The 26,112-nt window shown below is 40.4% G+C and overlaps 3 protein-coding genes across 10 annotated transcripts in view; all 3 read right to left on the reverse strand.

The window, feature by feature from the left end:
- The window catches only part of LOC129754878 (vesicle-associated membrane protein/synaptobrevin-binding protein), a 41,609-nt gene extending 28,093 nt beyond the window's left edge, over nucleotides 1–13,516 (reverse strand). Inside the window, exons 1-2 of one of the 2 annotated variants that reach the window (XM_055751142.1) lie at nucleotides 13,265–13,516; nucleotides 12,502–12,943 (exon numbers count right to left, since the gene is read on the reverse strand). In XM_055751142.1, the coding sequence (XP_055607117.1) occupies nucleotides 12,502–12,565 (64 nt within the window). In that variant the 5' untranslated portion in view covers nucleotides 12,566–12,943; nucleotides 13,265–13,516. Of the gene's footprint in view, nucleotides 1–12,501 lie in introns of both variants that reach the window. The other variant, XM_055751134.1, reaches the window with a different exon arrangement.
- Nucleotides 13,517–15,387: 1,871 nt separating this feature from the next.
- Nucleotides 15,388–24,807, reverse strand: LOC129738548 (tether containing UBX domain for GLUT4). The gene is made up of 4 exons (XM_055729769.1): nucleotides 24,505–24,807; nucleotides 24,278–24,429; nucleotides 16,003–16,922; nucleotides 15,388–15,947 (listed from the first exon to the last, which is right to left on the reverse strand). The coding sequence occupies exons 1-4, from the start codon at nucleotides 24,586–24,588 to the stop codon at nucleotides 15,544–15,546; spliced, it is 1,560 nt and encodes a 519-aa protein (XP_055585744.1). The 5' UTR covers nucleotides 24,589–24,807; the 3' UTR covers nucleotides 15,388–15,543.
- LOC129738547 (uncharacterized) lies at nucleotides 16,956–24,200 on the reverse strand. 7 transcript variants are annotated; one of them, XM_055729768.1, is made up of 4 exons: nucleotides 24,009–24,200; nucleotides 23,878–23,948; nucleotides 17,047–23,816; nucleotides 16,956–16,988 (listed from the first exon to the last, which is right to left on the reverse strand). In XM_055729768.1, the coding sequence occupies exon 3, from the start codon at nucleotides 23,571–23,573 to the stop codon at nucleotides 17,517–17,519; it is 6,057 nt and encodes a 2,018-aa protein (XP_055585743.1). In that variant the 5' UTR covers nucleotides 23,574–23,816; nucleotides 23,878–23,948; nucleotides 24,009–24,200; the 3' UTR covers nucleotides 16,956–16,988; nucleotides 17,047–17,516. The 7 variants fall into 7 exon arrangements, with proteins under 7 accessions (XP_055585743.1, XP_055585740.1, XP_055585742.1 ...); XM_055729765.1 differs by having other exon boundaries at nucleotides 17,047–23,676; nucleotides 23,735–23,816; nucleotides 23,878–24,200; XM_055729767.1 differs by having other exon boundaries at nucleotides 17,047–17,128; nucleotides 17,190–17,260; nucleotides 17,321–24,200.
- Nucleotides 24,808–26,112: the final 1,305 nt, after the last annotated feature.

A 26,112-nucleotide genomic window follows, 5' to 3' on the forward strand; every position in this document is an offset into this window, starting at 1 on the left:
ATATCAGTTTCAAATCAACATGCAAGGCAATTCTATTGAATTAATGAAAAAAGCTTCCTTAAGCCGTTGTCTTAGGTACACTTACCCTAGTTAATATATTTCAAAACCTATGATATACTTCTTACACATTTTTTGAACTGTTGAATTCTGATTCTGAAATTGAAATCATGATTCTGAATAAGGCTGGAACAAATGTCCATTTCTTCTTTTGTCAAACCCGAAGGGGGCAAAAAAGTTTGAATTAATTTATTTAAATTTCGATAAAAAACTTCAATATCTGAAAGATTACAACAATAAAATCAAAGAAGACGGGAGCTATTTCACCTTTTGTTTTCTTGATTGAATTATTCGATAAAGAATTACTTGATTTAAAGTTTTGTGCAAAGATATAGTATGCAATTTTGATGCGTACAAGCTTCTGTGCAATTTTCTTCGGCCAAGAAGAGGGTTTTCCAAAGGGTCCAGCTAAAATCACCCCAAGGCTCGGCCTCTTTTTCTAACCATCTACCATCGGAGATGGACCACGGTAACAAGTTCGCGGTCCTTGGGGCCTAACTCAGGGGCACGAGTGGCCATTAGACCGCTGCAAAAAATGACTTTTTGCTCCCATATGTTTTTTCGATGCCTTTTGGCATCAGTGTAAAATTTCTGATGATTTGATTGATTCCTGAGTTAGCGCAACGCGTTTCAATTTTGTATGGAAATTTGTATGGAAGAAGAAATTTTTGCACATTAAATCATCCAAAACATTCAAATAAGCTTGAAATGGAGTCGGAGTTTTGGTTTCCACTATTCTTAAGCTTCATTTTTTGCTTACATGATAAGCAGCTAAGAATTTCATGAAAAAAGTTATAACCATTTCAAAATAAAAAATCTGAATCCATTGGAAAGTATTCAAAAATGGCAGACTTTGCTTGCTAGAGCTGTTAATAATTGCATGAAATGTTTTTGCAAAGGCTTTAAAAATCAATAAATTCTCTGGCAATGCAAAGCAGTTTTTTGGGATTTTTTATTTTCATCCTACTGTTACACAGCTTTCTATCAAGCAGTCAAAAACGATATAATTAAAAAAATGAATTTTGAAAACAAAAATTGTATATAACATTTAATATCTTGTCTGGGGTACTATTTAGGTTCGTGCGTTGTTCACATGAAATGTGCTGCAAGAATCAAGGAATATTTTTCATCCAAAGTTATATTTTTTGGAACTTTCAGAACATCTCTGGCGATTTTTGAATGAAAAATTTTGTTTTCCCATACAAATTTCCATACAAAATTAAAACTCGTTGCGCTAATTCAGAACTGAATGGATCGCTTCCAAAATTTTTATTGCTACTTCTGGTAGCAAAAACAACCAAAAACAGTTATGGGAGATGTAAAAATTTAAGAATTTGAAATTTTCATACAAAGCTTGCAGCGGTCTAGTGGCCATAGTCAGAGGCCGGAATGGCCAGAGTCAGAAGCCCAGAAGGGACAAGTTTGTGTCGGTATTGTAATTTAGAAATAAGTTGTAAAGAACACAGTCCACTTAAGTTTTGTTAATGTTTCGGAATGAGTGCGTTTTTATTTTAATGAAAAAAGGTCTGATGCTTTCGATTTTGCCATCAGGGGCGATCCTGAACAAAATCTGAAAAATTGCAAATTGAAAAAAAAGTTCAAAAAGTGTGACAAAAAGTGTTTTGTATTTTCACAATTGAATAATGCAAAAATGTGCCTCTTTTCAAAATTGATCTGTTGTAATTTTAAAAAAATTGACGGAAATTTGATTGGAAAGCACTGTTTTTACACCACTTTTTGACATGTCATGATCTTAAAAAAATTTCAAAAAAATATATATTTATGTGCCACATATATCTTCTAACTTCAGCTTTCCTGGACACTTTGAGCATTCTATAGCTGTTCTACAGTCTTTTTTCCGAACCTTTTTATCGGACTTTGAATAACGGAAAACTGAAGTGTTATAGCTGAATATTGTCTGATAAACATATTTGAGTTACATTACGGGGTTTCCAAAACTATAAATTTTGTAAAAATCGGTTGAGAAACAAGAGAGATATAGCGGTCTTAGTCGAGAGTGTCAAATTGACACTCCTGGGACGGGTAACAATTTCAGAGACGCATGAGGGTTAAATGCATCCTCAGAAGAAGAAGCAACTGATCGTCGTGTTCTCAGATGAGAAACTTTTTTCGATTGATCCGGTGTCCAATTCACATACGGATCGGTATATTTCACCCATGATGGCTAAGAATATTCCAGAGTCCAGAGAATATAAATTTGAAGTTTTCTACCACATTTTTTTCAAAAACCAGGGACTGGTAAAATAAAAATCAGGATACGACAATTGTACTAATCTGCCGCTCATAGCAAGTCCGTCCCATTTGCGTTTTCATCTTTTTTCAGTTTATCGCTGGAAACACTTTAGTTTTATCTGTAGTTTCAAGAGAAAACTTTGTTTTCATTACTTTGTTCTGATGAACATTGAAAAAAAACCTCAAGTAATTTTGTCCCATTGAACAAATGATCGCAAGTCGGTCCCATATGGCATAAATCATAGCAAGTCGGTCCCACAGCCATAAGGGCTCAGCAAATGATTTTCAACACAATCAAAACAAAAAAAATAATCCTTATAAAGCGAAAATCTTTCATTAGCCGTAGCAGTGACAGATTCTGTTGATTATTCTGATTAAAAAAGCATACAAGTGCCGAATTACCGTTGGACTTTTTTACAATTTTTCAATGTTGTTTTTCTCAATTCAACAAAAATGCAAATGGGACGGACTTGCTATGAGCGGCAGTAATGCAGTTCCTTACCTACCCATTTTCAATCGCATTCGCAAAATCAGTCCTATTTTCAAAAATTGGGAAAATTCAATCGGTTATTAGGTTTTAGGCTGAGCCTCAAAAAATTAGGTAAATTCTGAAAAAATGGGCACATTGGCATCTCTGATTGCGATTGTATGCTCCCGATTCAGATTCAGTCAACACATCGAGTTATTTTTTTAGAATATTTCTTAATATTGTTTCTTACATGCCTGAATGAATAAAAAAAGTTTTAAAATCATGTTAACATCAAGAAAAGCGTTATTTAACCTTGATGAAAGATTTTCGTTAATATAAAAAAATATGAATCAAGCAGTTGGTATTGTAAGATTTTGAGACTGAGTAGAAAAATAAACATAATGTACAGTCCCCCCACAATCATTAGTCACTTAACGTATCATTTCCCCACAAAATGTTCGTTCATTCGGGTGTTAGTGGACCAAACATCAAGCTTTGCATGAATTTCAGTCATTAAATATTCTCTCTTTGATTTCAAATATGATTTTGTTCCCAATTTTGTTGAAAAATAGAATAATTTACCGAAACAATCAACGTTTTTCAAAACCACAATTATGGGTCAAAATTGAAGCTTGTAACAATTATTAGTCATATTGCCCACAATTATTAGTCACATAGAAGTCCATGGCAACACCTGAACATCAACATGAAAATCAACAAGTTTCTGGCAAACATTCAAGGTCATTCTTCGCAAGCATACATTCAAGGGGCAATTGGGTTGAGCTAGCAACCAAGAAATATTTTGTTTTGCTTGCGAAAAAGTGACCCATGATTGTGTGGAACTTGGTGGATTCTGTAACAATTATGGGTCACTTTTATTTTGCTAAATATTATTGAATTTTCGCATTTCATTCGCTCAGTTTCATTTGGAAAATGTAAACTCTTCTTTTGTGCTTATATGGGACCAATTCATTTGGTTGGAATCTTTGTAACACCCGCATAAGGGGCTTAATGGTTTAAGATGCCAACCTTATAACATTGGAATTTTATGCGATAGTTCTACAGCTTATAGTTCACCTTTGATAAAAAGTATTCAAACAGCAATTTTACTGATATCAAACGCACAAATAATATTTTTAATGCATTTTGATGATATTGTCGATTAACTAAAAATAATAATATAATATAATTTCTTTTAGTTTAGTAGATATCAGCAGTTCTAATGATCGGTGACTAATAATTGTGTGTGACCCATGATTGTGGGGGGACTGTATTAGATATAATATTTCGTTACAGTATTTCGTTCAATTCTTCTCAACGTTTGAAGCTCTGAAACTAGCAAAGGATCAAACGAGAGATGAAATGTCTGCTTTTATAACTTTATGAGGATGAAACTATGTCGAAAAAATGAAAAAAGTTTTTAATTTTTGATAAGGCTACAACCCCTTTAGACCACCATGTTATATTAAAAGACCTTTCAATATTTACGTTCATTCGATTTGATCTTTCAATTCAATCAAGTTTCAAAGAGCAAAGTTCATTTGCCGAAGATCAACAATTAAGGAGCAATTGATACGTGGAGGAGCGAACACGTGTATCGGTAAGCGTGAAAGTGTTGTTTGCGGTATAAATAAACCCTACGCTGTTCAACATCTCTTATTACGGATAGTAAGATTGTAAAGATAAGGTGACGGAATCGGATAGGATGTTTTACATATTACGTCACTCCAGATATAAATTCAAGAGCAATGCCAAGTGAGACTAATTGAGTCATTCTGTAAGAACAATGAAAGTTATTGTTTAGTATTATCCCTAGAAAAGGCCTACCTTTCGTAAGATCTGTTGGTTTGTTTAAAGTAATTTATTTTCGTTAAGTTACGTAACTCTGGTTTTCAATTATAAAATTTAACCAAAACCTTATCATCTAGCTAGATTAATCTCTTGTTAAAATTATTTACCACCGCAATCAAGGATGAGTAATTTCCTACGTCTTTGTGTCCATTGATTCAATCAATCTCGTGATTTTGCTCAAATAAACGTTAACGATAAATCAACGTGCTTAAGGTTATTGTTGTCTGTCTTATTGCAGTTTTTTTAAGGTTCTTCTGCAATTGTGCGAGCACTTGTTGCTGTACCTTCTTTAGCGGCAAGCTTGCGCGATATTTTGCCACCGAATTAGAAAAGAAGGAGGTAAAATATATGAAAAAAAGGAGCAAACAACAGCAAAACTGGGCCAACGGACTCGTGGGTGCATTTCAATGAGCCATCATTTATCGGTTCGGTGGATCCGCTGAAAAACCCGCCGAACCAAAGCCTGCGGTCAACCAACCCATTATGATGTGACAGAAAAGTTATTCCGCCGTTCGTTCGTGCTTGTTACTAGAGCAAATACAGCTATCGGTAGGTTTAAGATACAAACAGTGACTCACGGAGCTCGGGTAAAAAAGTAGGTGATACCGAAATTCATTCATTATTAACCAAGAGAGGCGCAAGTCGAACTAGACAGACAGACGAAAATATGAACACGGACCCAGCAAAAATAGAATGGCGAATCAGAATCCATACTTATGTTTTGGTTTAATTTTTTTTCGATTTTTCCCAAATTTTGCTGTGCAGATAAATATATACATAGGTAGCTATATCAATTAGGAGTATTTATATTTTTTTTAACTCAGCCACTACGTGTAAGGTCATGCCTGGTTGCAGATTTTTTGTTTTTACCATTTTCGGACTGACAGACCGGTAGATACTTTAATCAGCTGATTGAGATACTGGACGTACGATGCTTACATACAACCGCAAGAATGATTTTGTGCTTTTTGTATTGGTTTGCCTAGCAAGACTTGGTAGAGAAACTAACCGCCTCAAACTAGAGATATTCGGACTAAGCGAAATCCGTTGGCCAAACATTCGAGAATATAAGACACAGTTCGGCAAGTCTTGCATTACTCTGGCATACGAGGGAAACACGCTACTCGGAAACGAGGAATTGGTTTACGTATGTTGATTGACTCCCTAGTTTTGGAACTGCCGACAGATGGAACAATCGAAGAACTGTGGTGTAGAACTTCTGCTGAAATGCTCAAACCCGACCCTACATTGTGAGCACAAATGTTACACCTTCTTTTCGCTGATATCTGATACTGCAAAATCCCGGCCGACTATTGATCTGTATATTTCTCAAAGTACATACTCCGCAAAGTCATCCTAAACAGGATACTGGAAAAGATTGCAACTACACTCCGACGGCAACACACTGGATTCCGATCCGGGTGATCATGGACCACATGACATCTTATTGAAGCACAGCACGAGGCATTTTTATGCGAGGTCCTACATAACCGCGTCGATCGAGAATTGCCGAGGAATCCTTCGACAATGGAGCAACTAAACGACCTTGACCTGGCTGATGATATTGTTTTACTCGCCCAGATACATCCATACCTATATGCAGAGCGACCTCGCTGAAGTCTTCAAATCAGCTATTCAATGTCGGAAAGACCAAGTCTAGAAAATTCCTTCGAAGCATCAAAGTCGAAATGCTCGGGAAACCGGTTGAACGTATTCATAGCACTGTTAGCTCCGTAGTTGTTCAGTCGAATGGAACATACAATTGACGACCTTGATTGCGAAAGTCGAAAGTCCACAGGATCGTACACTAAAGGGAATAGCTCACAGTAGGGTGGGACTGTCAATTCCTGTTGTTAAAAGGTCGACGACGTATGTGGCACGTATTGTAATTCTACTAGCATAAAGAGTAGGTCTGTAAGCAAAAGTGGTCTTTCCAGTTCAAGTGCCAAAGTCATATTTCAAGAAACCCCGTTGGATAGCATTACATATATTTATTAAAATTTCTTAGGTCATTCACATTTTGGTAGAAGTTTTTGGGTACAAAGGGTCAGGGATTTTCTTAAGACTAGAGGGAGATTGGAAGGGATAAGAAGAGGGAAGAGAGCGTTGGGAAGGAATGGGGCATTTTAAAATTAACTGTTCCCTGGGTAGGGTACTGGGGGGACCTTTCGCGTTTCCGCGGTCATCTGCCTCATCCGATGATTGCGCCGGTGTGGGTTGAGGAGTAATCCGTTTCCGTGGAGGAGAGGCTGGTTTAGTTGGTTGGCTGCAGCAGCTGCTGTGTTTATTCTTCCTTCTGTTCGGTTTCTGTTAGTGGTTGCTCTTGTCTATTGTCTACAGAACTTGGTTGGCCTGGCGAATGTTGTTGGGCTGCTGGTTTGTTGAATTAATGTACGGGCAGCTGCAATCGGCATATTACATTCAGTACTGATTTTAATTGCTATAGTTTCGGCAATTCAGGTTGGGCATGATCTATTAATAGGAAAGTGACCTTCTTTCTGGTAGTTTCCGCAAAACGGACAATTCTTACAGGAATGACTGTCGTGATTTAAAGAACTGTATTTGCTGCAAGACAAGGGACTCCCCCACTTTTTTGTATGTGTCCGTACTTCATGCTATTTTTGCAAAGCAATGGCAACGGATAATATAGTCTAGTCCGTACTCGTAGGAATCCAAAGTTAAAAAACTCCATTAATACGGTCTCATTTATGGTCAAAATCAATGTAGAAGTTCCAACAACTGCACTGGGAGTTTTTTTTGTGATCCTACATACGTCGATAACATTTGGCGACGACAATTCAGTAAGAAGAAATTTTTCGTTCATTTGGTCCACTTCCCGACATGTTACTATACATTTTCGTTGGTCAAACGTGGATGGCGTCCGATTACGATCGGCATACAATCGGTCAGATTTGTCAACTTTTCAAATTTAGTAACTTTTTTTTGTTTCTTGATTTGATAACATACCAGTTGTTCTTTGTCTCGTAGAATCCTTCTATTTTTCCGGATTTTTCACAGATCTCCCGATGATGAAAGGGTTTTGCGGAAGATTGTGTCCGTCTGCTGCTCTCAACGTGATGTAATGTAAGCGTCCATGTAAGTTATGGGAATCCATCCATTTTGGTATAATCCTATCTGGGGGTTCACCCGGCGATGGACTCATCGCACCGCTTTCTCACTTCACACCGTTCTTGTTCGTCAAAATGCACTAGCCTTTGGCTTGCGAGGACCGATTACGAAAAGCAACCGACCTCGCTCGAGGCTGAAGAGCAACTCTACTCATGTAAATTCTACATGTTTTAGGAGAGTCATACACTTGGTTTGATGCATCTTTTCGTCTGAGTTGATCCCTCTGCTGTAGTCCAGTTTCAAACAGTAGTGGCGATTCCCAGTTCTTGAGTTCCATATTCCAGGCACTCCTAGATACTCCATAGAAAGGTTTAGTGCCAATCAACGGGCCTTGAAATCCTTCGCTATAGATAGCTGGGCTGCTTCTTCGGTCCCTAGGATACCGCAATAGCCTGGAACCCAGAATAAATATACTCTGTTCCTCATAGGTTTCTTAGTGCAACAATACATTCCCATACTACTAGCTTGGACTAACGTGTGAACGTACTTAGTGTTCGAAGAGCGACTTGGCTGTCAGTGAACATTTAAATACTCGTGTATCTCTATCCTCTTCTTAAATGGTGTCCACGATGAAATTGCCACACACAAAATGTGTGTTCAATGGAAGTTAGTCGAAACAGGTTGAAATAGGTCGAAACAAGTAGAAATGGATTTTGACAGTTGGTATTCTGTCTCTTTCCAATTGACTTCGACCGATTTCAACCAGGTCGTCCGTTGAACATACGTTCACCAATACTAATGCGTGTTTTGTGCGTAGTACACACGAATTTCCAGACAGACCGTTTTCATTCAAAAATGTTTGGAACCTGCGAAACGATTACATTTATGATTTTCTAAAATTCAATTTGGTTTAAAATTTCTTTCAAAATTCATTAAATGAGCAAAAGTCATCAAATAGAAAACTTCTATAGCTTTTTTCGCAGAACGCAAAATTATTTGAAGTATTAAGGAAAGTTTGATAATTGATTCGAAACTTTTTTTTCTAGAATGTCACGTTTTTGTTTTCAATTTTTGTCAAAAAGCGTTAAATAATTTTAACTTATTTAGAAAAGTTATTTCAACATCAAGAGCTAGCAGAAAAATTGCATATTCAGATTCAGGGCACATAAATATCATCAGAACATTTTCAATTACATAAATGAACTCCTGTTACATGGTTTCCAATTTGTCGATGTATAAAACAAGTATTCGATAAATAAATTTTGAAGTTAATATGGTTCGTTTCAAACTATGTTCTTATTCAGTCACACTTCTTAATTAAAACCCATTCAAATGACGAGCTAGTGTTTTTATATGTCTTATTTAGAGTTTAAATTAAAACAAAAGGTTAATTGAATTGCAATTTAAAATTTACAATTAAACATTATATTTTCAATTATAGTGTTGTCAAATGATATTAGGTTGATTAAAGTGTTAATTCCGCCGGAAGCGAACCAAATTTCTGACTTGTTTGTCAACACTTATTATTAAACACCTTTTAAGGTTAAGCAATATTCCGGAACTCTACGAAAATTTTACTTGGAAAAAATCTGCATGGGGGTCGGTTTCGCACGGCTTTGGTTGGTACCTAAAAAGTTCAAAAGTACCTCCGGCAAGCACCACATCAAACCGTTTGATTGCGGTGCCAGCAGAGATCATGTATGAAAAATTAATTGCAGGCAGCACAGCGACAATCCCGACACGAAACACACAGGACCGACCGCCGACTGAATCCAAACATCCAAAGCACGAAAATGAAATGGCGAAAACGAAACAAAAACATGCTCTCTGTCTAACACACACGCTGCATGTGTGTTAGTGTAGTAGAAACGAATCCTGCTTTCGAGCTGGATCGGTTTCGACTAGTTTCGATCGATTTCAATTTGCTCCGTTGAACAACGACCAGACCTGTTTCGACCAAAACATCAGCCGATTGAACAACGACCACTTGACAGAAACTAGTCGAAACCAATCGCTACTTACGATTGAACGCAGCTAAAATTGATTCGTAAAATTCGAGTGTTGTGTCAGACCATTTGTTTTGACTTTCGGATGGGAAAAGGAAAACTTGTTTTCCAGTCGAGTGTTTAAAACGTAAGAGAGCTTTCCTTTTATTTTTTCCTCATCATTACAGTTTTTGGCGCTTAAAATATTCAAACTATTTATTACAGAACAATAAAACAAGTTGGCAGCATTTAACACTTGAATTTTAGCAAACGGTACAGGGGGTTACAATAAGATAACTAAATTATTTGAAATCAGGGTGACCAATGTGATCGAGATTGATCATCGAGTTTTCATCCGATTGCCATCAAATGTCCAGGGATTGAAAAATAACTATAAAACTTTATTTTAGCATTTTACACGTATTTTATTTACAGTCCATACGCAAATGCACGCACCTTGGCCTAAACCCCGGCCATAAGATCCAGCACAACCTGCGAATCAACCGTTTTTTGCACGTAAATCTATACTTTCTATACTATAGTTCCTCGACTGTCTTCACTACCTTGGGTCGTTTAAAAAGGTGATGCTTCCTAATCGCCCAGTACTTATCGATGGGGCGGAGCTCTGGAGTGTTGGAAGGGTTGAACATTTTCGGCACGAAATTGACCTTATTGTCCGCATACCACTTGAGCACGTCCTTGGAGTAGTGGCATTAGGCCAAATCCTACCAAAAGATTGTTGGGACGTTGTGGGTCTTCAGTAGAGGAAGCAGCCGCTTCTGGAGGCACTCTTTCATGTACACCAGTTCATCCATCGTGTCCTAGGTCACAGAGAACAGACGTACAAGCTCGAACAAAAAATCTTCCAAAAAGTGTGTAAAATTTCAAATGCTGACATTCAAAAAATACGTTAGAAATTGACTTGAAATAGGGCCATCTATTGCGCCGTTCAAAAGTTACAAATCAAATTTTCAGGTGGCCAGTTTTCGAAAAGGCCCAGCCAAAAAACAAAAAAATTGTTCAAAACTATCGTTGGAAATTTTACACAAGTTTCGTGGGCTAGCTTGTATGTCTGTTCTCTGTGCCTGGGTCACGAAAGGTGCACTCCGCTTCTCGCACGTGGCACATGGCTTGCCAAACCAGGATTTTTTTTTTCGCAAATTTGGACATCTTCTAAGTGCGGACATGCTGCGGAACGCTGAACTTATCCTGGGCCGTAAAAATAGGTTGCCGATGATCTGTTTGTCGGCCTTCACATATGTTTCGTCGTCCATGATGCAGCATTCAACTTTCGTCAGCATATTGAGGTGCAACTTCCTGGCACGGATTTTGGCGGACTTATTCTGCTTCTTGTCGCGGCCTTTTGTACCTTGAACGTTCGAAGCCCAGCCTTAGTTTTGGCCTTCTGGACCAAACTTCGGCTTAGGCGCAGCTTCTTAGCTACATCCCGAACGGAAGCGTTCGGGTTTCGGTTGAAGGCCCCAAGTACGCGATTGTAATTTTTGGTGTTGTATGTGATACTTTTTCCTTCAGTTCTGGCCTTACGATCGCTGGTCAATCGTTCCTCAAACCACCCAATCACTCGCGACATCGTGGAATTCGCGATTCCTAACGTTTTAGCGATGGAACGATGCGAGAAATCCTTGTTCTCGTAGTGAATGCGCAAGATGTTATCACGCCAAGCGATTCTTTCGACTCCATTTCCGCATGTTTTGATCACATGAATTTAAAACTTGCAAGATGTAAACAATGCACTATGAACTAAGTCCACCCAAATTTTCATTAAATTCTACCCAACGGATAAAAAGTTAAAGCAATTTCATAGTGTGGCCATTTCATTGTGGACACCCTTTAAACAGACTAGATGCATTCTAGAATTTCTTTAACTTCAGCTGTATTCCCCTGTTGTTGGCCAGATTCCCATAGAGATAGATATCCTGATTCTAGGTCCGAACATACATCTTTTATATACTTTTTGACCCATCAGTAGTATGGAATTAAATCGTTACATTGTATGGTATGTCTAGGTTGACAACAGGCTCCATTGCTATTGTATTGTACTTAGTTAGAGACATACGTTAGTCATCCCAGTTTGATTCAGCTTTTACTTTATGGAAGTTTCCTTATGTTTTCCTTAAATTTTCAGTTGTCTGCTCCACCAAGGAACTCGTTCTGTTTGAAACACGTTCAATAAGTGGAAAGTTGGCTTTGAAAGCGTATAATGATTTTATTCGTAAAACAGTTTGAAGCTTCCTTTAGCTGCTTTGTTGTTCGTATTTTTACATCCAACAAATGTCTGCAAGCTTCAAGTGTGTTTTTGGAGTGATTAATGATCAATTTGAGTAAGTTAGTGAGGTAGGAATTATGAAGAAATGGCCATGACGCATAGAATTGAAGGGTTTTTATTTTATGTAAATTATATTCCGATTACTCAATTTAACTGTAATTTAATAGTAGGTAAAGATGCGTTTGAAATGGAGTGATCAGTAACTTCGATCAGTTTCTCGCCACGACACATGTTTTTCTGTTCAGTAATGTGCTGTTTGGTAAGTTATTTTATGCTTGTTTATTTGAAACTACTGATACTTTTAGGTTCCAAGGGGTTGTTTAATACTTGCAATCGATTGCCTAATAAAAGCTGTATCGTGGCTGGAGAATTGCGTTCATATAAGACGGTGTGCGATAAATAAAGATATTTTTCAAACCGAAATTGATAAATGCAGAACATTTTTTGGAACTTATACAAGAGATATTGAACAAAAATTCAATAAAATTACTACTAACTCGTAAGCAACCGAGTTCTAGGTAGCTACTTACCCACAAATTTGAGCTCATACGCTGGCTCAATGATAAGCAGCTGGGCTGGTTTGTTCGTCGTCATTTTGTTGTTGTTGCCTTCTACCGTGTGCTTTTGATTTTATCCAGCAGAACCGTGCGAGCTTCGATAATCCAATGCGATATCCGATAAGACGGGGTGTTGTGTAGTAACAACCTTCACCTTTTCACTCCCCCTTTTTACCTATTATAACCCCACAAACTGAAACTGGGAACTAACTAGAGAATTGGCTATCGCGGTCAACGCGATTCCGGAACAATAATGGCAAATTCGGTTTTTGCCTTTCCCGATTGCTTTCAGGCGGCCACAAATTGGTATGTGGATCGATAACTTCTATTATTCTTCGGTCGGAGGGAAGCAAACACAAGAAAAAAAAACACACACTAGCTTTCCTGCTTCCGACACCACATGAAGAACGTCTCTCTAGAGCATAAAATAAAAGAAAGAACAAAAAAAACGTAAAAAAGTAATGATTGCGTTGGATTTTCACAAGACCCTGCTGCTGATTGGGTTCTTCTTCTTCCAGCTAGCCGTTTCCGTGTCCGCGTATTGTCCTAGTAACTGGTGCAGATAGCTAGCACCTTTGAGAGGACGATTTCTGCCTTCCGCAATGATGGCAATTTTCCTCTATCGCAGCAGCGAGCGCTTTCGATATCTCAATCACGGAATCGATTCGATCGGATTCGGGGAGCTTCTTGCCGGAAGTCGGGAGGTTCGCGAAAAAAAAAAAACACGGAAACTTACCACCCGGAACGCGCACTACGCGGCCACAAAACTCGGAGAACCGTCGCCTGCTTGTTCTTTTCACGCGCAGCAGAGCAGAAGAAAATTTTCTTGATTTGACAACACGACGGGGAAAAAATCAATTTTCACGCCCCGGTTTCGCTTTTCTTCGGTCGGTTTTGTCGCCTGCTTTTTTTCTCCACTGGATGTAGGACGTATGGATCCGCGATGACGACGATGTGGTGCTTTTGCGATTACGCGTTTTCGACTCTCGGACTTTTCTTGTCAGTTTGGCAGTTGCGTTGCACAAACACAAACCGCGGTCACGCGCAAGCTGTTTCGCTTGCTCCTGTACCAGTAAAGGGAGGAAAACTGTCAAAAGAGAATGAGACGGGTATATTATCGGGTCGTTGCTTTGACCATTTTCTTTTGTTTGCAGCGGTTTATTCGCCGGATTTTTAATATTAATTCGCTCTCATTTGTTCGTTACATGGCGAATGCATTTTTGTAATTGGGGGTGCCTGATATGGCAAACAGGTTTTAAAGTGGCTGTTTTCGATGCAATTTGTGGAAAAAAGTAATTTTTTTAAATAATATAATAACAATCTATTAAAATTTACTATTCTTAACGCAGGGAATAGCTTACGTTGCAATAATTTGTAAACCTTATAAATCCTTGTTTGAGAGCAAGAGATAATGAATTAAAAATTTATGTTTTTTTTCGTTTCGACTATCCACTTCCCGATCATAAGCTTGTACCAAACATGAAACTAAAATAACATCAAAAGTATTAAAAAAACAATTCTTAGGAATTAAAACTTAATTTTACAATTCACTGAATTGGTATTCTCGAATCTAGATACGAAATAAGAATTTCAAATTCGATTATGAATTGCCTGTAGAAAAGCATAATGTGTAGCTGAAATCTTAATCTTGATGTGCAAATACGAAATCCGAATCTGAAATTAAAATCTGAATAATGCATCTGAAATCTGAATCTAAAATTAAAAATCCAAATCTGGATCTGAAGCAGAAATCAATCTCAATCTCATCGGATTACATGAAGTTTAAGAACCGTATTGTCAAATGAATGTGAAATGTGCGATCTTCATCTTAAATCTTTTATTCGAATACCGAATTTGGATCAGAAAAAACCGCTTTTCTCATTCAAAAAACTGGAGCTTATTTTTTAACCTGAAAAGCTGATCTGAAGTTTTAATCTGGAGACTTGATTCGAAATTAAGAGCCTCAAGTAGAAATCTTCCAACTGAAACTTTTTGCTTAAAAAGATCCTGGATTTTGGATCTCTGATAAAAATATGAAAGACCAATTTTTAATTTCATATTTTAAATCAATTCTGATTCTGACTCTGGAATTTGATATTTGAATTTGAATGTAGTATTTGTGTTTGACTCTGAGAATTTATATGAATTTAAAGATTGTATTCGAAATTTGAAACTGAATTCATTTACAAGGAATATTCAAATTCTAGCGCTCAATTGCTTATCTGAAACCTTATTCCTGATTTTGTGTAAAGATTTTGAATTAAATTTCGAATATCAATAAACTTTTTTTTTTGTAAAAAGGGGATTCTTACAGAAATTAGAATTTGAATTAGAATCTTATTTGTAATCTGAATCTGAAATCTCTTTTAAATTGAAATCCTTATCTTTAAACTAAATTAGAAATCCGCATTTGATTCAGAAAAAAGGTTTACAAATAACATGAGGCTTACATTAAATTTAAGTCTGAAACATCGATCTAAATTTGATTCTGGAAGCTTGATTCAAAATTCAGAGCCTGAAATTAAAAAATTATACTCTATGAGAAAGAATTTAATTTTGATTCTTGGATTTGAACTTTGGGCCGTTTCCATATAAGATTCCGATTCGGTGACAAAATGTAGAAATAATATATTAGAATTGCCAACTAGGTGTACCTAATATTTGAAGTTTTTGATCTCCTTAGTACTGAAAAAGGACTTTTTTTTCTAACGAGTCATATTATTTAGAAAATTTCGATTCCGAATTTAAATGTTAAACATCGATTTCTTTTAACTAGGAATTTTTGGCTTTACATCTTTTTTTTTGCAATATTCTAGATGACGTGATCAGTTGAAATCAAATTGTTTATTCTATATACCTTTTTTAAGATTACCACTAGACATCGAATAATATGTCATCACAATAAGTGTAAACGTAGAAATAAATATCATTTTATGTTCAACATATAACCGGCTTCTCGTTTAAAGCAACTAATAGCAAGGAACCACGGCTTCGATCCATGTTGGTGCAGCCCTTTCACTTTCCCATTTTAAACCATTTGGGCAGCTTTACCTCGCCCGATCCGGGACCCTGCACCGATGAAGGCCGAAAGTTGGTATTGGGAATCCTACTGGAGCTGCTCGGCTTGTCGCTGCTATCGGAACCAGACTGTTTGGATCCCGAGGGCTGTTGTTCATCTTGGCCTAATCCGGATGCAACAGCTTGTTCTTCGTTGCCACTCGAGCTAAGGTCAGCTCTGGAACGAGCAGCGACCAGTGATGCTCCGGTTGCATTCGATAGCTGCTCGTAGAACTTTGATTTTAGAAAACGGTCCAGTTGCGGGGTTCCCGCGTATCCAAAATGTAAGAGAGCTTGTGGAGCGCATTTCGCCTCAACTAGTGTCAGTGTAGGGTCCAGAATCGTTTTTGGTGGGGTGGTATCTGAAAAAAATTTAAGCCTTAATATTGAATGATGAAACAAATAAGAAAAACCTACAAAGGTAAAACTGCAACGTAGAATCTTCCAAGTAACCGGTTACGAAAGCCATTACATCGGCAACGGTTTCGTGAAGGCGAAAGATTCCCTGCAGAACATATCGATCCGGAAACTGGATCCTTAAAATGGTGTTTTTGTACCGACCCAGCTGGTTCAAGACTCGTTTGTTCTCTTCGAGTTTTCTCAGTTCCGCAGTCATCAGCGGGGCATCTTCCAGTTCTTTGAGCTGATTCCTCAAGTCGGCGTACATCTTGCGGACGTCGGAAACAGTCACCTCAAAGAAGGAATCCGGCAGGTCGAAGATATTTTTTTCGGACGTTTCTAGATGAAACAGCATTGCGTCACGTTCTCCCAAAAGGTTGATAACTGATTCAATTTTGGGCTCGGGGGTTTTGGAACGTGGCTTTTCTGGAATTGTTTCCTTTTTAGGCGCCTTCGATGTGCCGGGTTTTGGACTGGTAGGGACGTTCGGTTCGATAGTTTTGGAATGGTCCTCAGATTTTTGTTGGGGAGTTTCTGATGTTTGATCAGTTTCCATCGATTGTACTTCCTTCACTGGATAAGACTGTTGTATCACTTGATTCCTCGGTGCTGGACGATCGTCAGGTTCCTCCGGTTTTTCTTTCTGAGGTAGTGGAGCAGAAACGTTGGCCTGTTGCTTCAGTTCTTCTGGCTTACGCTGTAAAAGCCTAATAATTGCTCGTCCTCCAGTGAGCCCTAAACTTTTTAATGTCGTTTGGCTCATTGCATCCCACAAAACCTCCCGACGCATGTAAATCAACACTGGATTCGAGTCAGCAGCAGCTTTCTCTGGGCATACTTTCTGCAATACCTCCAATAAGTTGACCGATGGTTTAAATGTGCCCTCTAATCTACTACCATCTTCCAGTTGAACCACCAAGATAACGTCAGCCTCCTTTCGAACTGTTGCCGCCAAAAAAGTAAAACCACCGTTCCGTTAGCGATAGTTTTATTATGCTTTAAAGCTAGAAATATGGTTTTCTATTAGGATACAATTTCAAAAGGGAAGCAATTATTACTTACAATATCAGTGGCGACTCGTATACTCGGCGCACAACAATCTAATTTTAGATATCAACGTGGTTGTTACTCTGGTAGAGCAAATCTAGAGTTAGGAATGATGTTTTAAATAAGGTACAAATCATATTTATCTGATGGTAACTTACGATTCGTCTTGCGACTACAATATTGGCAAATAAAGCAAGTGAACGAGGTGATATTGCCAACGTAACCTAACCTATAGAATTAGACAAGATTTTAGGCAAAGTTCACAAATTAGCTGGTTTTTTCCACTTACGATGGTTTTCGATATCTTTGACTTCTCAAGTCCAATCGTTACCACAGGCAATTCACGAGTTTCAAAAAACTAAACTATAATTGTAGCGAGTAATCACTCCGGCTAATACCACGTTGATTATAATAAAGCGATTTCGATCTCCACCAATCTGACAAACTACTTTTTCGCTTCTCTTCCTATCTTCTACTTCCGCTATTTATTCTTCTCTCTTTTTACCTCCTACACGCTTAGCTTCTAACACTTTATCGATGATTAAATCCGTGGCAACATCCTCCGCCCCGTAAAGATGCTCCGGATCAGCAGCTTTACCCGATTCTCTCACGTCCACGATTGCCAGCTTCGCCACCGGTCTTTTCATGATTCCCATGTTTCCAGTTTGAACATAGGCCTGACGCGTTCTTCCATCTTTCCCTGGAACTGTACGTACAACCTTGCCACGGATCCAACGGTTACGAATACCATCATCAGCTATGAACACAAGGTCACCGGCTACTATAGGCTTCACGTCATCGTGCCATTTCGTTCTTTGATTGAGTGTTGGGAGATATTCTTTCACCCATCTTTGCCAAAACGTATCTAGCAGCTTCTGACACTGATTCCACCCGCTGGTCAATGCTTCACGTTCGCTGGTCGGACGCTTTTCGGGTTGCTTGGCACCATGGGAATCAAGCAGCAAAAAATGGTTGGGTGTCAAAGATTCCTGGTCAGCTGTTTCCAAGGGGAGGCGTGTCAACGGCCTGGAGTTGACGATGGATTCCGCTTCACAAAGAACAGTGACAAAGACTTCGTCTGTCGGAGAACGTGATTCATGTAAAGCATTCATTGCCACCTTCACCGTGCGCACCATCCTCTCCCACGCACCGCCCACGTGCGGAGAGGAAGGAGGATTGAAGAGCCATTCGGTTTCCGCGTTCGTGAACGTCGAAGCTAACCCTTCATTCAGCATCTTTATTTCGTTCCGGAGCTCGCGACTCGCGCCGACAAAGTTCGTGCCATTGTCACTGAACACCTTCAGTGGGGGTCCACGGCGTGCGATGAATCGGCGTATAGCAAGCTTACAGGCTTCAGTTGACAATGACGTGACCGCTTCCAGGTGCACCGCTCTCACCACCAGGCAGGTGAATAAGGCCACCCACCTCTTGACGTTGGATCGCCCGATCTTGATCGAATATGGACCGAAGTAATCGATGCCTACTACGGAAAACGGCCTTCCTCCCGGTGTCACTCGTTCTTCCGGGAGAGGCGCCATTCGTGGTGCCTCCGGTTTCGCCTTGTACACCTTACACCAACAGCATCCTTTCGCCACTCGACGTACAATGGCTCGGAGTTCGGAAATGTAGAACTTTTGCCGCAACTCATTCACAACGGTCTCACCGTAACTATGCGCATACTTCCTGTGGTACCAATCTACTAGCAACTCCGTCACACGATGACCTTTGGGCAAAATGATAGGATACTTGGCATCATACGCAGCAAACGACGAATACTCGGTTCTACTCTGCATTCTAACTATTCCTGTTTCGTCTACAAACGGCGACAGCTTCCGAAGGGGACTGGTTTTCTCTAGCTTGCAGTTTAAGTTTTCAGGATTCGACTTGAGTTTCTCCAATATAATGATTTCATCCGGGTACGCCTCACTTTGAGCAAGACGCCATAGAGCTCTTTCAGCGTACTGGAAGTCAATCTGACCCAGTTCGCCTACCGTAGTTGCTTTTTTCACCTGGCCCGTTTTTCTAACGTGATTCCTCCAACTGAACATGAACGACACGGTCCGCAAAAGACGTTCCCACTTGGAAAACTTTCCTAAATCGTACAACTGGTCCTTCACTTCTCGATGCGCATGTACTGGTCGCAGTTCCTCGACGATCTCAACTGGCTTAACCACCTTCTGTGGCCATTCCGCTTCAGCACGGTAGAGGAACTCTGGCCCGATGAACCACCTGCTATCCGATTTCAAACAGGGACCTTTTCCCCATTTTGTCGCCTCGTCCGCTACGTTTTCTTTGGTAGGGACCCAGCGCCACTCATCAACATTGGTCAGTTCTTGGATTTCACCCACTCGAAACGCCACGTACGGCCGGTACTTCATGGCATCCGACTTGATCCATGACAATACTGTGCTGGAATCGCTCCAAAAGAACTTTTGCTTGATTGGAATAGAGTGTCCTTGGGCAATTGATTTAGACATTCGGCTACCGATTACTGCTGCTTCTAGCTCCAAGCGGGGCATTGATAACGGCTTCAATGGAGCCACTCTGGCCTTGGAAGATACTAAAATACAGCGAGGCTGTCCACAGTCAACTATCCGGAAGTATGCCACAGCTGAATACGCGTTCTCTCCTGCATCAACAAATACGTGCATCTGCAACGTTTGATAACTATCTTTCGCATAATTAGGGAAGTAGCAACGTGGGATTCTCACTACATCCATCTCTCGGAACACATCTAACCATCTCGTCCATAGTGATTCGATCTCCGGTGGAACTGGATCATCCCAGCCCACAGAGTTTCTCCACAACGCTTGGATCAACACCTTGGCCTGTATCAACAAATGCGCAAGTAAGCCTAAAGGGTCAAAAAGACTCATGACGAATTTCAATATCATTCTTTTCGAGAGAACTACTTTTCCGGCAATCAATTGTTGCAAATCATCCCGTAGCAGAACTCTGTAGCCGAACTGATCGCTGTCTGGGTACCAAGTCATACCAAGTACGCGTTCGCTTTGGTACACTGTATTGTCGCTAAATTGCTTCGGTTCCGTAACACATTCTTGTCCAAGTTGGGAGAGAACTTGACTCGAATTCGATAGAAAATTCCTTAACTCCATACCTGCTGACGAGTGTATCATACGAACCGTTTGGGTAAGTTCAACGACTTCTTCCAGGGTGTCCCTGCTATCCGCATAGTCGTCCACATAGTGGCCCTCGATTATGGCCTTGACTGCTTCCGGATACTGCTCCTCCCATCGTTTAGCATTCCAATTCTTTACGTGCTGTGCCGAGCAGGGTGAGCACGTAGCACCGAACGTGGCCACGTCCATCACGTACACTTCTGGTTGCGAATTCGGTTCCTCGGACCACAAAAATCTTTGCGCTTGCTGATCCTCCCGTCGAATTTTCACCTGGTGGTACATTTCTCGAATGTCCCCAGTAACACACACTTGTCTTTGCCGGAAACGGTACAAAACAGTCGGCAACGCAGTTAACATGTCCGGACCTTTCAGGAGCATATCATTCAAACAAACGTTTCCGGATTTCGCTGCCGCATCCCAGACGATGCGCAGTTTCCCGGGTTTCTTAGGGTTGGTGACCACGCTAATTGGGAGATACCATGTTCTGTAGGGGTCTGACTCATTTAGCTCCTGTTCGCTAGCTTTATGAGCGTACCCTTTGGCCAAGTAGTCTTGTATTTGCTTATTCACCTTCACACGTAACTCGGGATCCTTACTCAATTTTCGCTGCAGACATTGATTCCGCCTTTCAGCCATACCACGGCTCGGAGGAAAGCTAAACTTTTCGTAGCGCCAGAGTAGGCCCGTTTCGTAATGCCCGTCTTCACGAAGACGAGTGGTTCTGTTCAAAATATCCACGGCTCGTCGATCGTTTCCTGATTGCGCGACTGGGGTCGCCGAGATGCCCAGGCGTTCAACAGCGAAAAATCCTTTCACGAGATCGTGCAAATCAGCCTCATTTTTATCCTCTGGACACTCAGCGATGTGCAAAGACGGAGAAACCTTCAGTTCTTGCGAACACTTGCTGGAACCACTAACGTTGCCACAAATCGTCCATCCTATTCTGGATTTCAACGCCACCGGCTCGTGTGCTTGACCTTCACGTCTGTTTACTGGTACTGCAGCCTTGAAATTGTCCAGTCCAATCAATATTTTCGGGATTGCGTCCTGGTAACTATCCACTGGCAGTTTTCCCAAATAGGGATATCGTCGAACCAAATAATCATAGCAAAGCGATTGCACCGGCAGGTCGAGTTTTTCAACCGTGCGTACGCCTTGAAGTGGTACACGCTTTTCACTGCGCAATCCAGAAATCTCCAGATTCACTTTTCTTGAGCTGTTTTCACGCCGAGTCACGTTCGCTGTCCAGATCATACAGAGCGGAAGATGAACACCATCAATACCCAGCCGATCCGCCACGGATTGTTCCAAAAGCGTCGTCGACGAGCCATCGTCGAGGAAGGCGAATGTATGCAGTTTGACTGCTCCGTTGTACAAAATAACCGGCACAATTCGAAAAAGTGTAGATGATTTCATCTGCTGATGAAATGCAATCGTCGCTGAAGAGCTCTCCTTCGGTTGGCCTGGGTGTAGTAGGGTATGGTGTTCCAGATCGCAACCAACGATCTCACACCTCCGTTTCGATTTACAAATCCACTTCCCATGTGGAATCAGGCATTTGTGACACAACTTGTGCTCAGACACTAGCTTCCAACGATCGGGGACGATTAACGCTTTATAGTCCAGGCAGTCTCGAATTCGATGCGTAGTACTACGGCAGGCAAAACACGGTTTTGATTCGTTCTGCGGCCGAGGTTGTTCCTTTTTGGTGAAACGATCATAACGTGCCTCCTGCGGTTGAACATGAGTGTGGATGAAGGCCGTGTCTCGATCTTTCTTTTCCGGTTTCGTTGATCTATTCGAAGGAGCTTCATACGTGAACGTAACATCGTTGGCAGCCGAGACAAGAACCGAAATGTAGTCGCAAAAAACTTCCAAATCCACTTTATCCATTCTTCTCATGTACAAAGACCAGTCAAGACGATAATTTGCTGGAAGCTTTTGCACAAGCTCGTGCATCAGGCTGGGGTTGGTCAGATGTGACCGTAGATTCGCAGACCTCATATGGCCCACCAGGTTCTGAACCGCTACACCAAAATTGATAAGTGTCTCCAGCCGATCGGGTTTAGGTGCGGGCGTGCTTCTGACTTTCTGCAGCAAGGCTTGTACTAGTCGTTCCGGGTTTCCAAATAAATTCTCCAACATCGACATCACCAGTGGAACCGACGCAGGTTCGTATAAATTACTCCGAACCGCGTCGAGTGCGCTTCCCTTCAGCGACTTCTGCAACCGCAGTAGATTCTCCGAATCCGAAAAGCCACAAACACTGGTCGAGTTCCGATAGCTGGAAATAAACTGCGACCAATCCTCGGGATTGCCATTGAAAACTGGTAACTCCTTATAACCCACTTGCCTGGCCGCTAGCTGACGTTGGAATCTATTCCAGTTCCCGTCGTGTTCTCCTGCTCCTTGGTCGTTGTTCGTCGGATGCTGATATCTCGGTTGATATTCCATCGGTTGATTGTGAGCCATCGACGTAATCGGATGGGCAACAGGGAACGGCATGGCATTCACTGGCGGGGGCATTGGTTCCCATCGTTGATTGTAGCCGGTGGGAATGTTCGGTTGTTTGACTTTGGTCCCAATGGTTGGCAAACTCGATACTATCGGAGCTCCCGTACAATATGACACCATGGGAAAAGCCGGATAGTTGTTTCCCGTCACTACTGGTTGCTGGAGTGTGGATGTCAATTGTGGGACAAAGGAATTTGGTGGCAAAGACTGTGAATATGCAGGGAACTGCAAAGCTTCGGCACAAGCGGGGTTCACTTGCGTCGTTGGCAACATACCTGGCCTATTCTTCTTCACTGCTCCAGTGTAAACGGTGTTGTTCGTTGAAGTGACTGCTGGCAGCTGGGTCCCAGCTTGTTTACCCATACCTGCATTGATGCCAGATGGTGCTTGGGTTGTTTCTGCCACTGCCGTACCCATCTGCAGAACCGGATTTTGGTATAACCACTGCTGTACCTTACTGTCGGTGCTTTTCAAGCTTCTCCTACTCCGAACACTCACATCACCGTCTTCAGCCGCAGCTTCTTGTGCCAGCAAAGCATATTTTTTGGCGACGTTACTTAGCTGCACTTTTTCTTTTTCGGCCAGTATTTGCATTTGCACGTCCTTTTCCTCATCCAGCTTTCTCATCCGAAGAGTAAGACGTGAAGCTGACGACGTCCCGGACTTACTCGAACGAGAGGACGGTCCTCGTTTAGCTGCAGCGCTACAATCCGCGCACGTCCATGGGTGATCCTTTATTGATGAGTCCACTCCGACGCACGAAAAATGTCCCCACCTGGAACACACGTCACAGGCCACCATGGTCTGCTCTTCGTCAGGTTTCGAGCACATCATGCAATTATGTTGCATCTCATTGTTTTCATCGTTTGCGATTCGATTGCAGGACATTTTGCTCCTCCCGAATCCGAATGATGAAATTTCTTTATAGTTTGTTGCCGCCAAAAAAGTAAAACCACCGTTCCGTTAGCGATAGTTTTATTATGCTTTAAAGCTAGAAATATGGTTTTCTATTAGGATACAATTTCAAAAGGGAAGCAATTATTACTTACAATATCAGTGGCGACTCGTATACTCGGCGCACAACAATCTAATTTTAGATATCAACGTGGTTGTTACTCTGGTAGAGCAAATCTAGAGTTAGGAATGATGTTTTAAATAAGGTACAAATCATATTTATCTGATGGTAACTTACGATTCGTCTTGCGACTACAATATTGGCAAATAAAGCAAGTGAACGAGGTGATATTGCCAACGTAACCTAACCTATAGAATTAGACAAGATTTTAGGCAAAGTTCACAAATTAGCTGGTTTTTTCCACTTACGATGGTTTTCGATATCTTTGACTTCTCAAGTCCAATCGTTACCACAGGCAATTCACGAGTTTCAAAAAACTAAACTATAATTGTAGCGAGTAATCACTCCGGCTAATACCACGTTGATTATAATAAAGCGATTTCGATCTCCACCAATCTGACAAACTACTTTTTCGCTTCTCTTCCTATCTTCTACTTCCGCTATTTATTCTTCTCTCTTTTTACCTCCTACACGCTTAGCTTCTAACACTTTATCGATGATTAAATCCGTGGCAACACGAACCTTCAAGGCCGGTGCCATCTCGAGCATTGCATTGTTGGGCAACCCGGAGAAACGGAACATCGCCGACAGATCCATAACTTTGTTGTGGTGTTTGAGGTCATACTCGGCGGCATTGAAGCTGTGCTTCTGACAAACTGTCTCTAAAATCTATAGAATCAGAAAACGCCATTATTTATGAAGTTATGAAATTAAACTACATACAATTCCACGTAAGCGACCTACCTCTAAAATAGTTGTGTTTGGTTCCACCTTAACATTCTGGCGTCGCCCGTTGATTGTCAGCACAGTTACGGCACGAGAGGTCATCTTAATTGGACCGTAACAAAAAGGGCAAGCACTTTAAAGATGGGATACTTATAACTTTTACAAAATTTCTCCTCCAAAAATTCTGCAGCCGGCAACGAAACGGATAAACATAACATCAAAACATGACTTGACATTTCTCTGCATTTCGTTTCTTTTTCGTTCATATACGCACACAAACACAAGTGTCGCGACGCTCTGAATTCTCGCGTGAGCTTTCATTACGTCGAATGAAACAAAATTTGAAAAATAGAGATATTCACTAAAAAAGCTTCATTATAACATTATCTACCTATGTGATTGATAAAACAATCAATTTAAACCCTTTTAATATATAAAATTTAAGACTTCCAAAATGACGAATGAAACAAAACCTTGATTGCCAATTTCAATGTTGCTTACGTCCGTTCTTCCAAACGGCGAATGTGCAGAGGAAAAAAACCTGGCACATTCGCTATAAGGGTATATACGGACGATAGTATTGGCGAAAAATTGGCCTCTGCCATAACCTCAAATTTTGATTTGCTGACGGCCTCACCAGTGGTGGTAGGTGCGTTACAAAAATCAGTATTTGCTTACTTTAAACTAATAATAATATTTCTGAATTTATTTTTATTAAATTTTTAAACTATCAACAGCTAAACGTTTGAATTCATTAGAGACGCCCCGCGCGTCTCTAAATGGATGAAGATAAGAATTTTTGGTAACGAATTGTTCAGGTGAATTCAAAACATCTGAAATATATTACTGTATAAGAAGTACTGCTTGGTAGATTAAAAAAGAGTTGTTTCTAACTTCTAAACGAATGCAGAATCATTCACTGTTACAAACAAGTAAATTAATGAAAGCCCCGTCTATGTTGACTTTGAAAATAATCGCCTACATGCTCTGATTATTTTGAACATATCCACATAATTTCCTTCTTCCTTTAAGTGTGCGATACATACCGTTGTTATTTCGTTCAGATAAATGATGCGTTTAATTTCACATTCAAATAGCAATCTACGGGAAAGTGGCAAATTCTCAGTACTCATGAAAAGGTTTTTCAATAACAATGCAATGAAAAAAAATATGATAATTTTTCAAATATCAATGCACTTGGCACCCCTGAACTCCCAAAAAATCAAAACACGAACATCTGTGTATCGTTTTTCTACAGGGTGAATTTGTCGATATTAGTACCAGAAATTCGCGTTTATCGTGCGCCCTTCTTAAAACTCGATTCTGTTCTCCCATGGTTTGAGGTTAGGGCTGAGGCCTCCTGCTAAGGTGGTGTTTGTTTAGAACTGTCAATATATCCTAATGGATTCCATGAGGAAACAAGTGTGGTAGAGGTTATCAGAATATCAACCTGGCAATGAATATTAGCTTCGTTCAATCGTTAGTAAAAATCGGTTTCAACTGGTTTCTGTTAACTGATAGATGTTCAACGAGCCAATGTTTTGGTCGAAACTAGTCAGGTCGTTGTTCAATGGAGCAAGTTGAAACTAGTCGAAACCAATCCAGCTCGGCAGCAGGATTAGTTTC

Source organism: Uranotaenia lowii, chromosome 1, assembly GCF_029784155.1.
Source record: "Uranotaenia lowii strain MFRU-FL chromosome 1, ASM2978415v1, whole genome shotgun sequence".
Taxonomy (NCBI): domain Eukaryota; kingdom Metazoa; phylum Arthropoda; class Insecta; order Diptera; family Culicidae; genus Uranotaenia; species Uranotaenia lowii.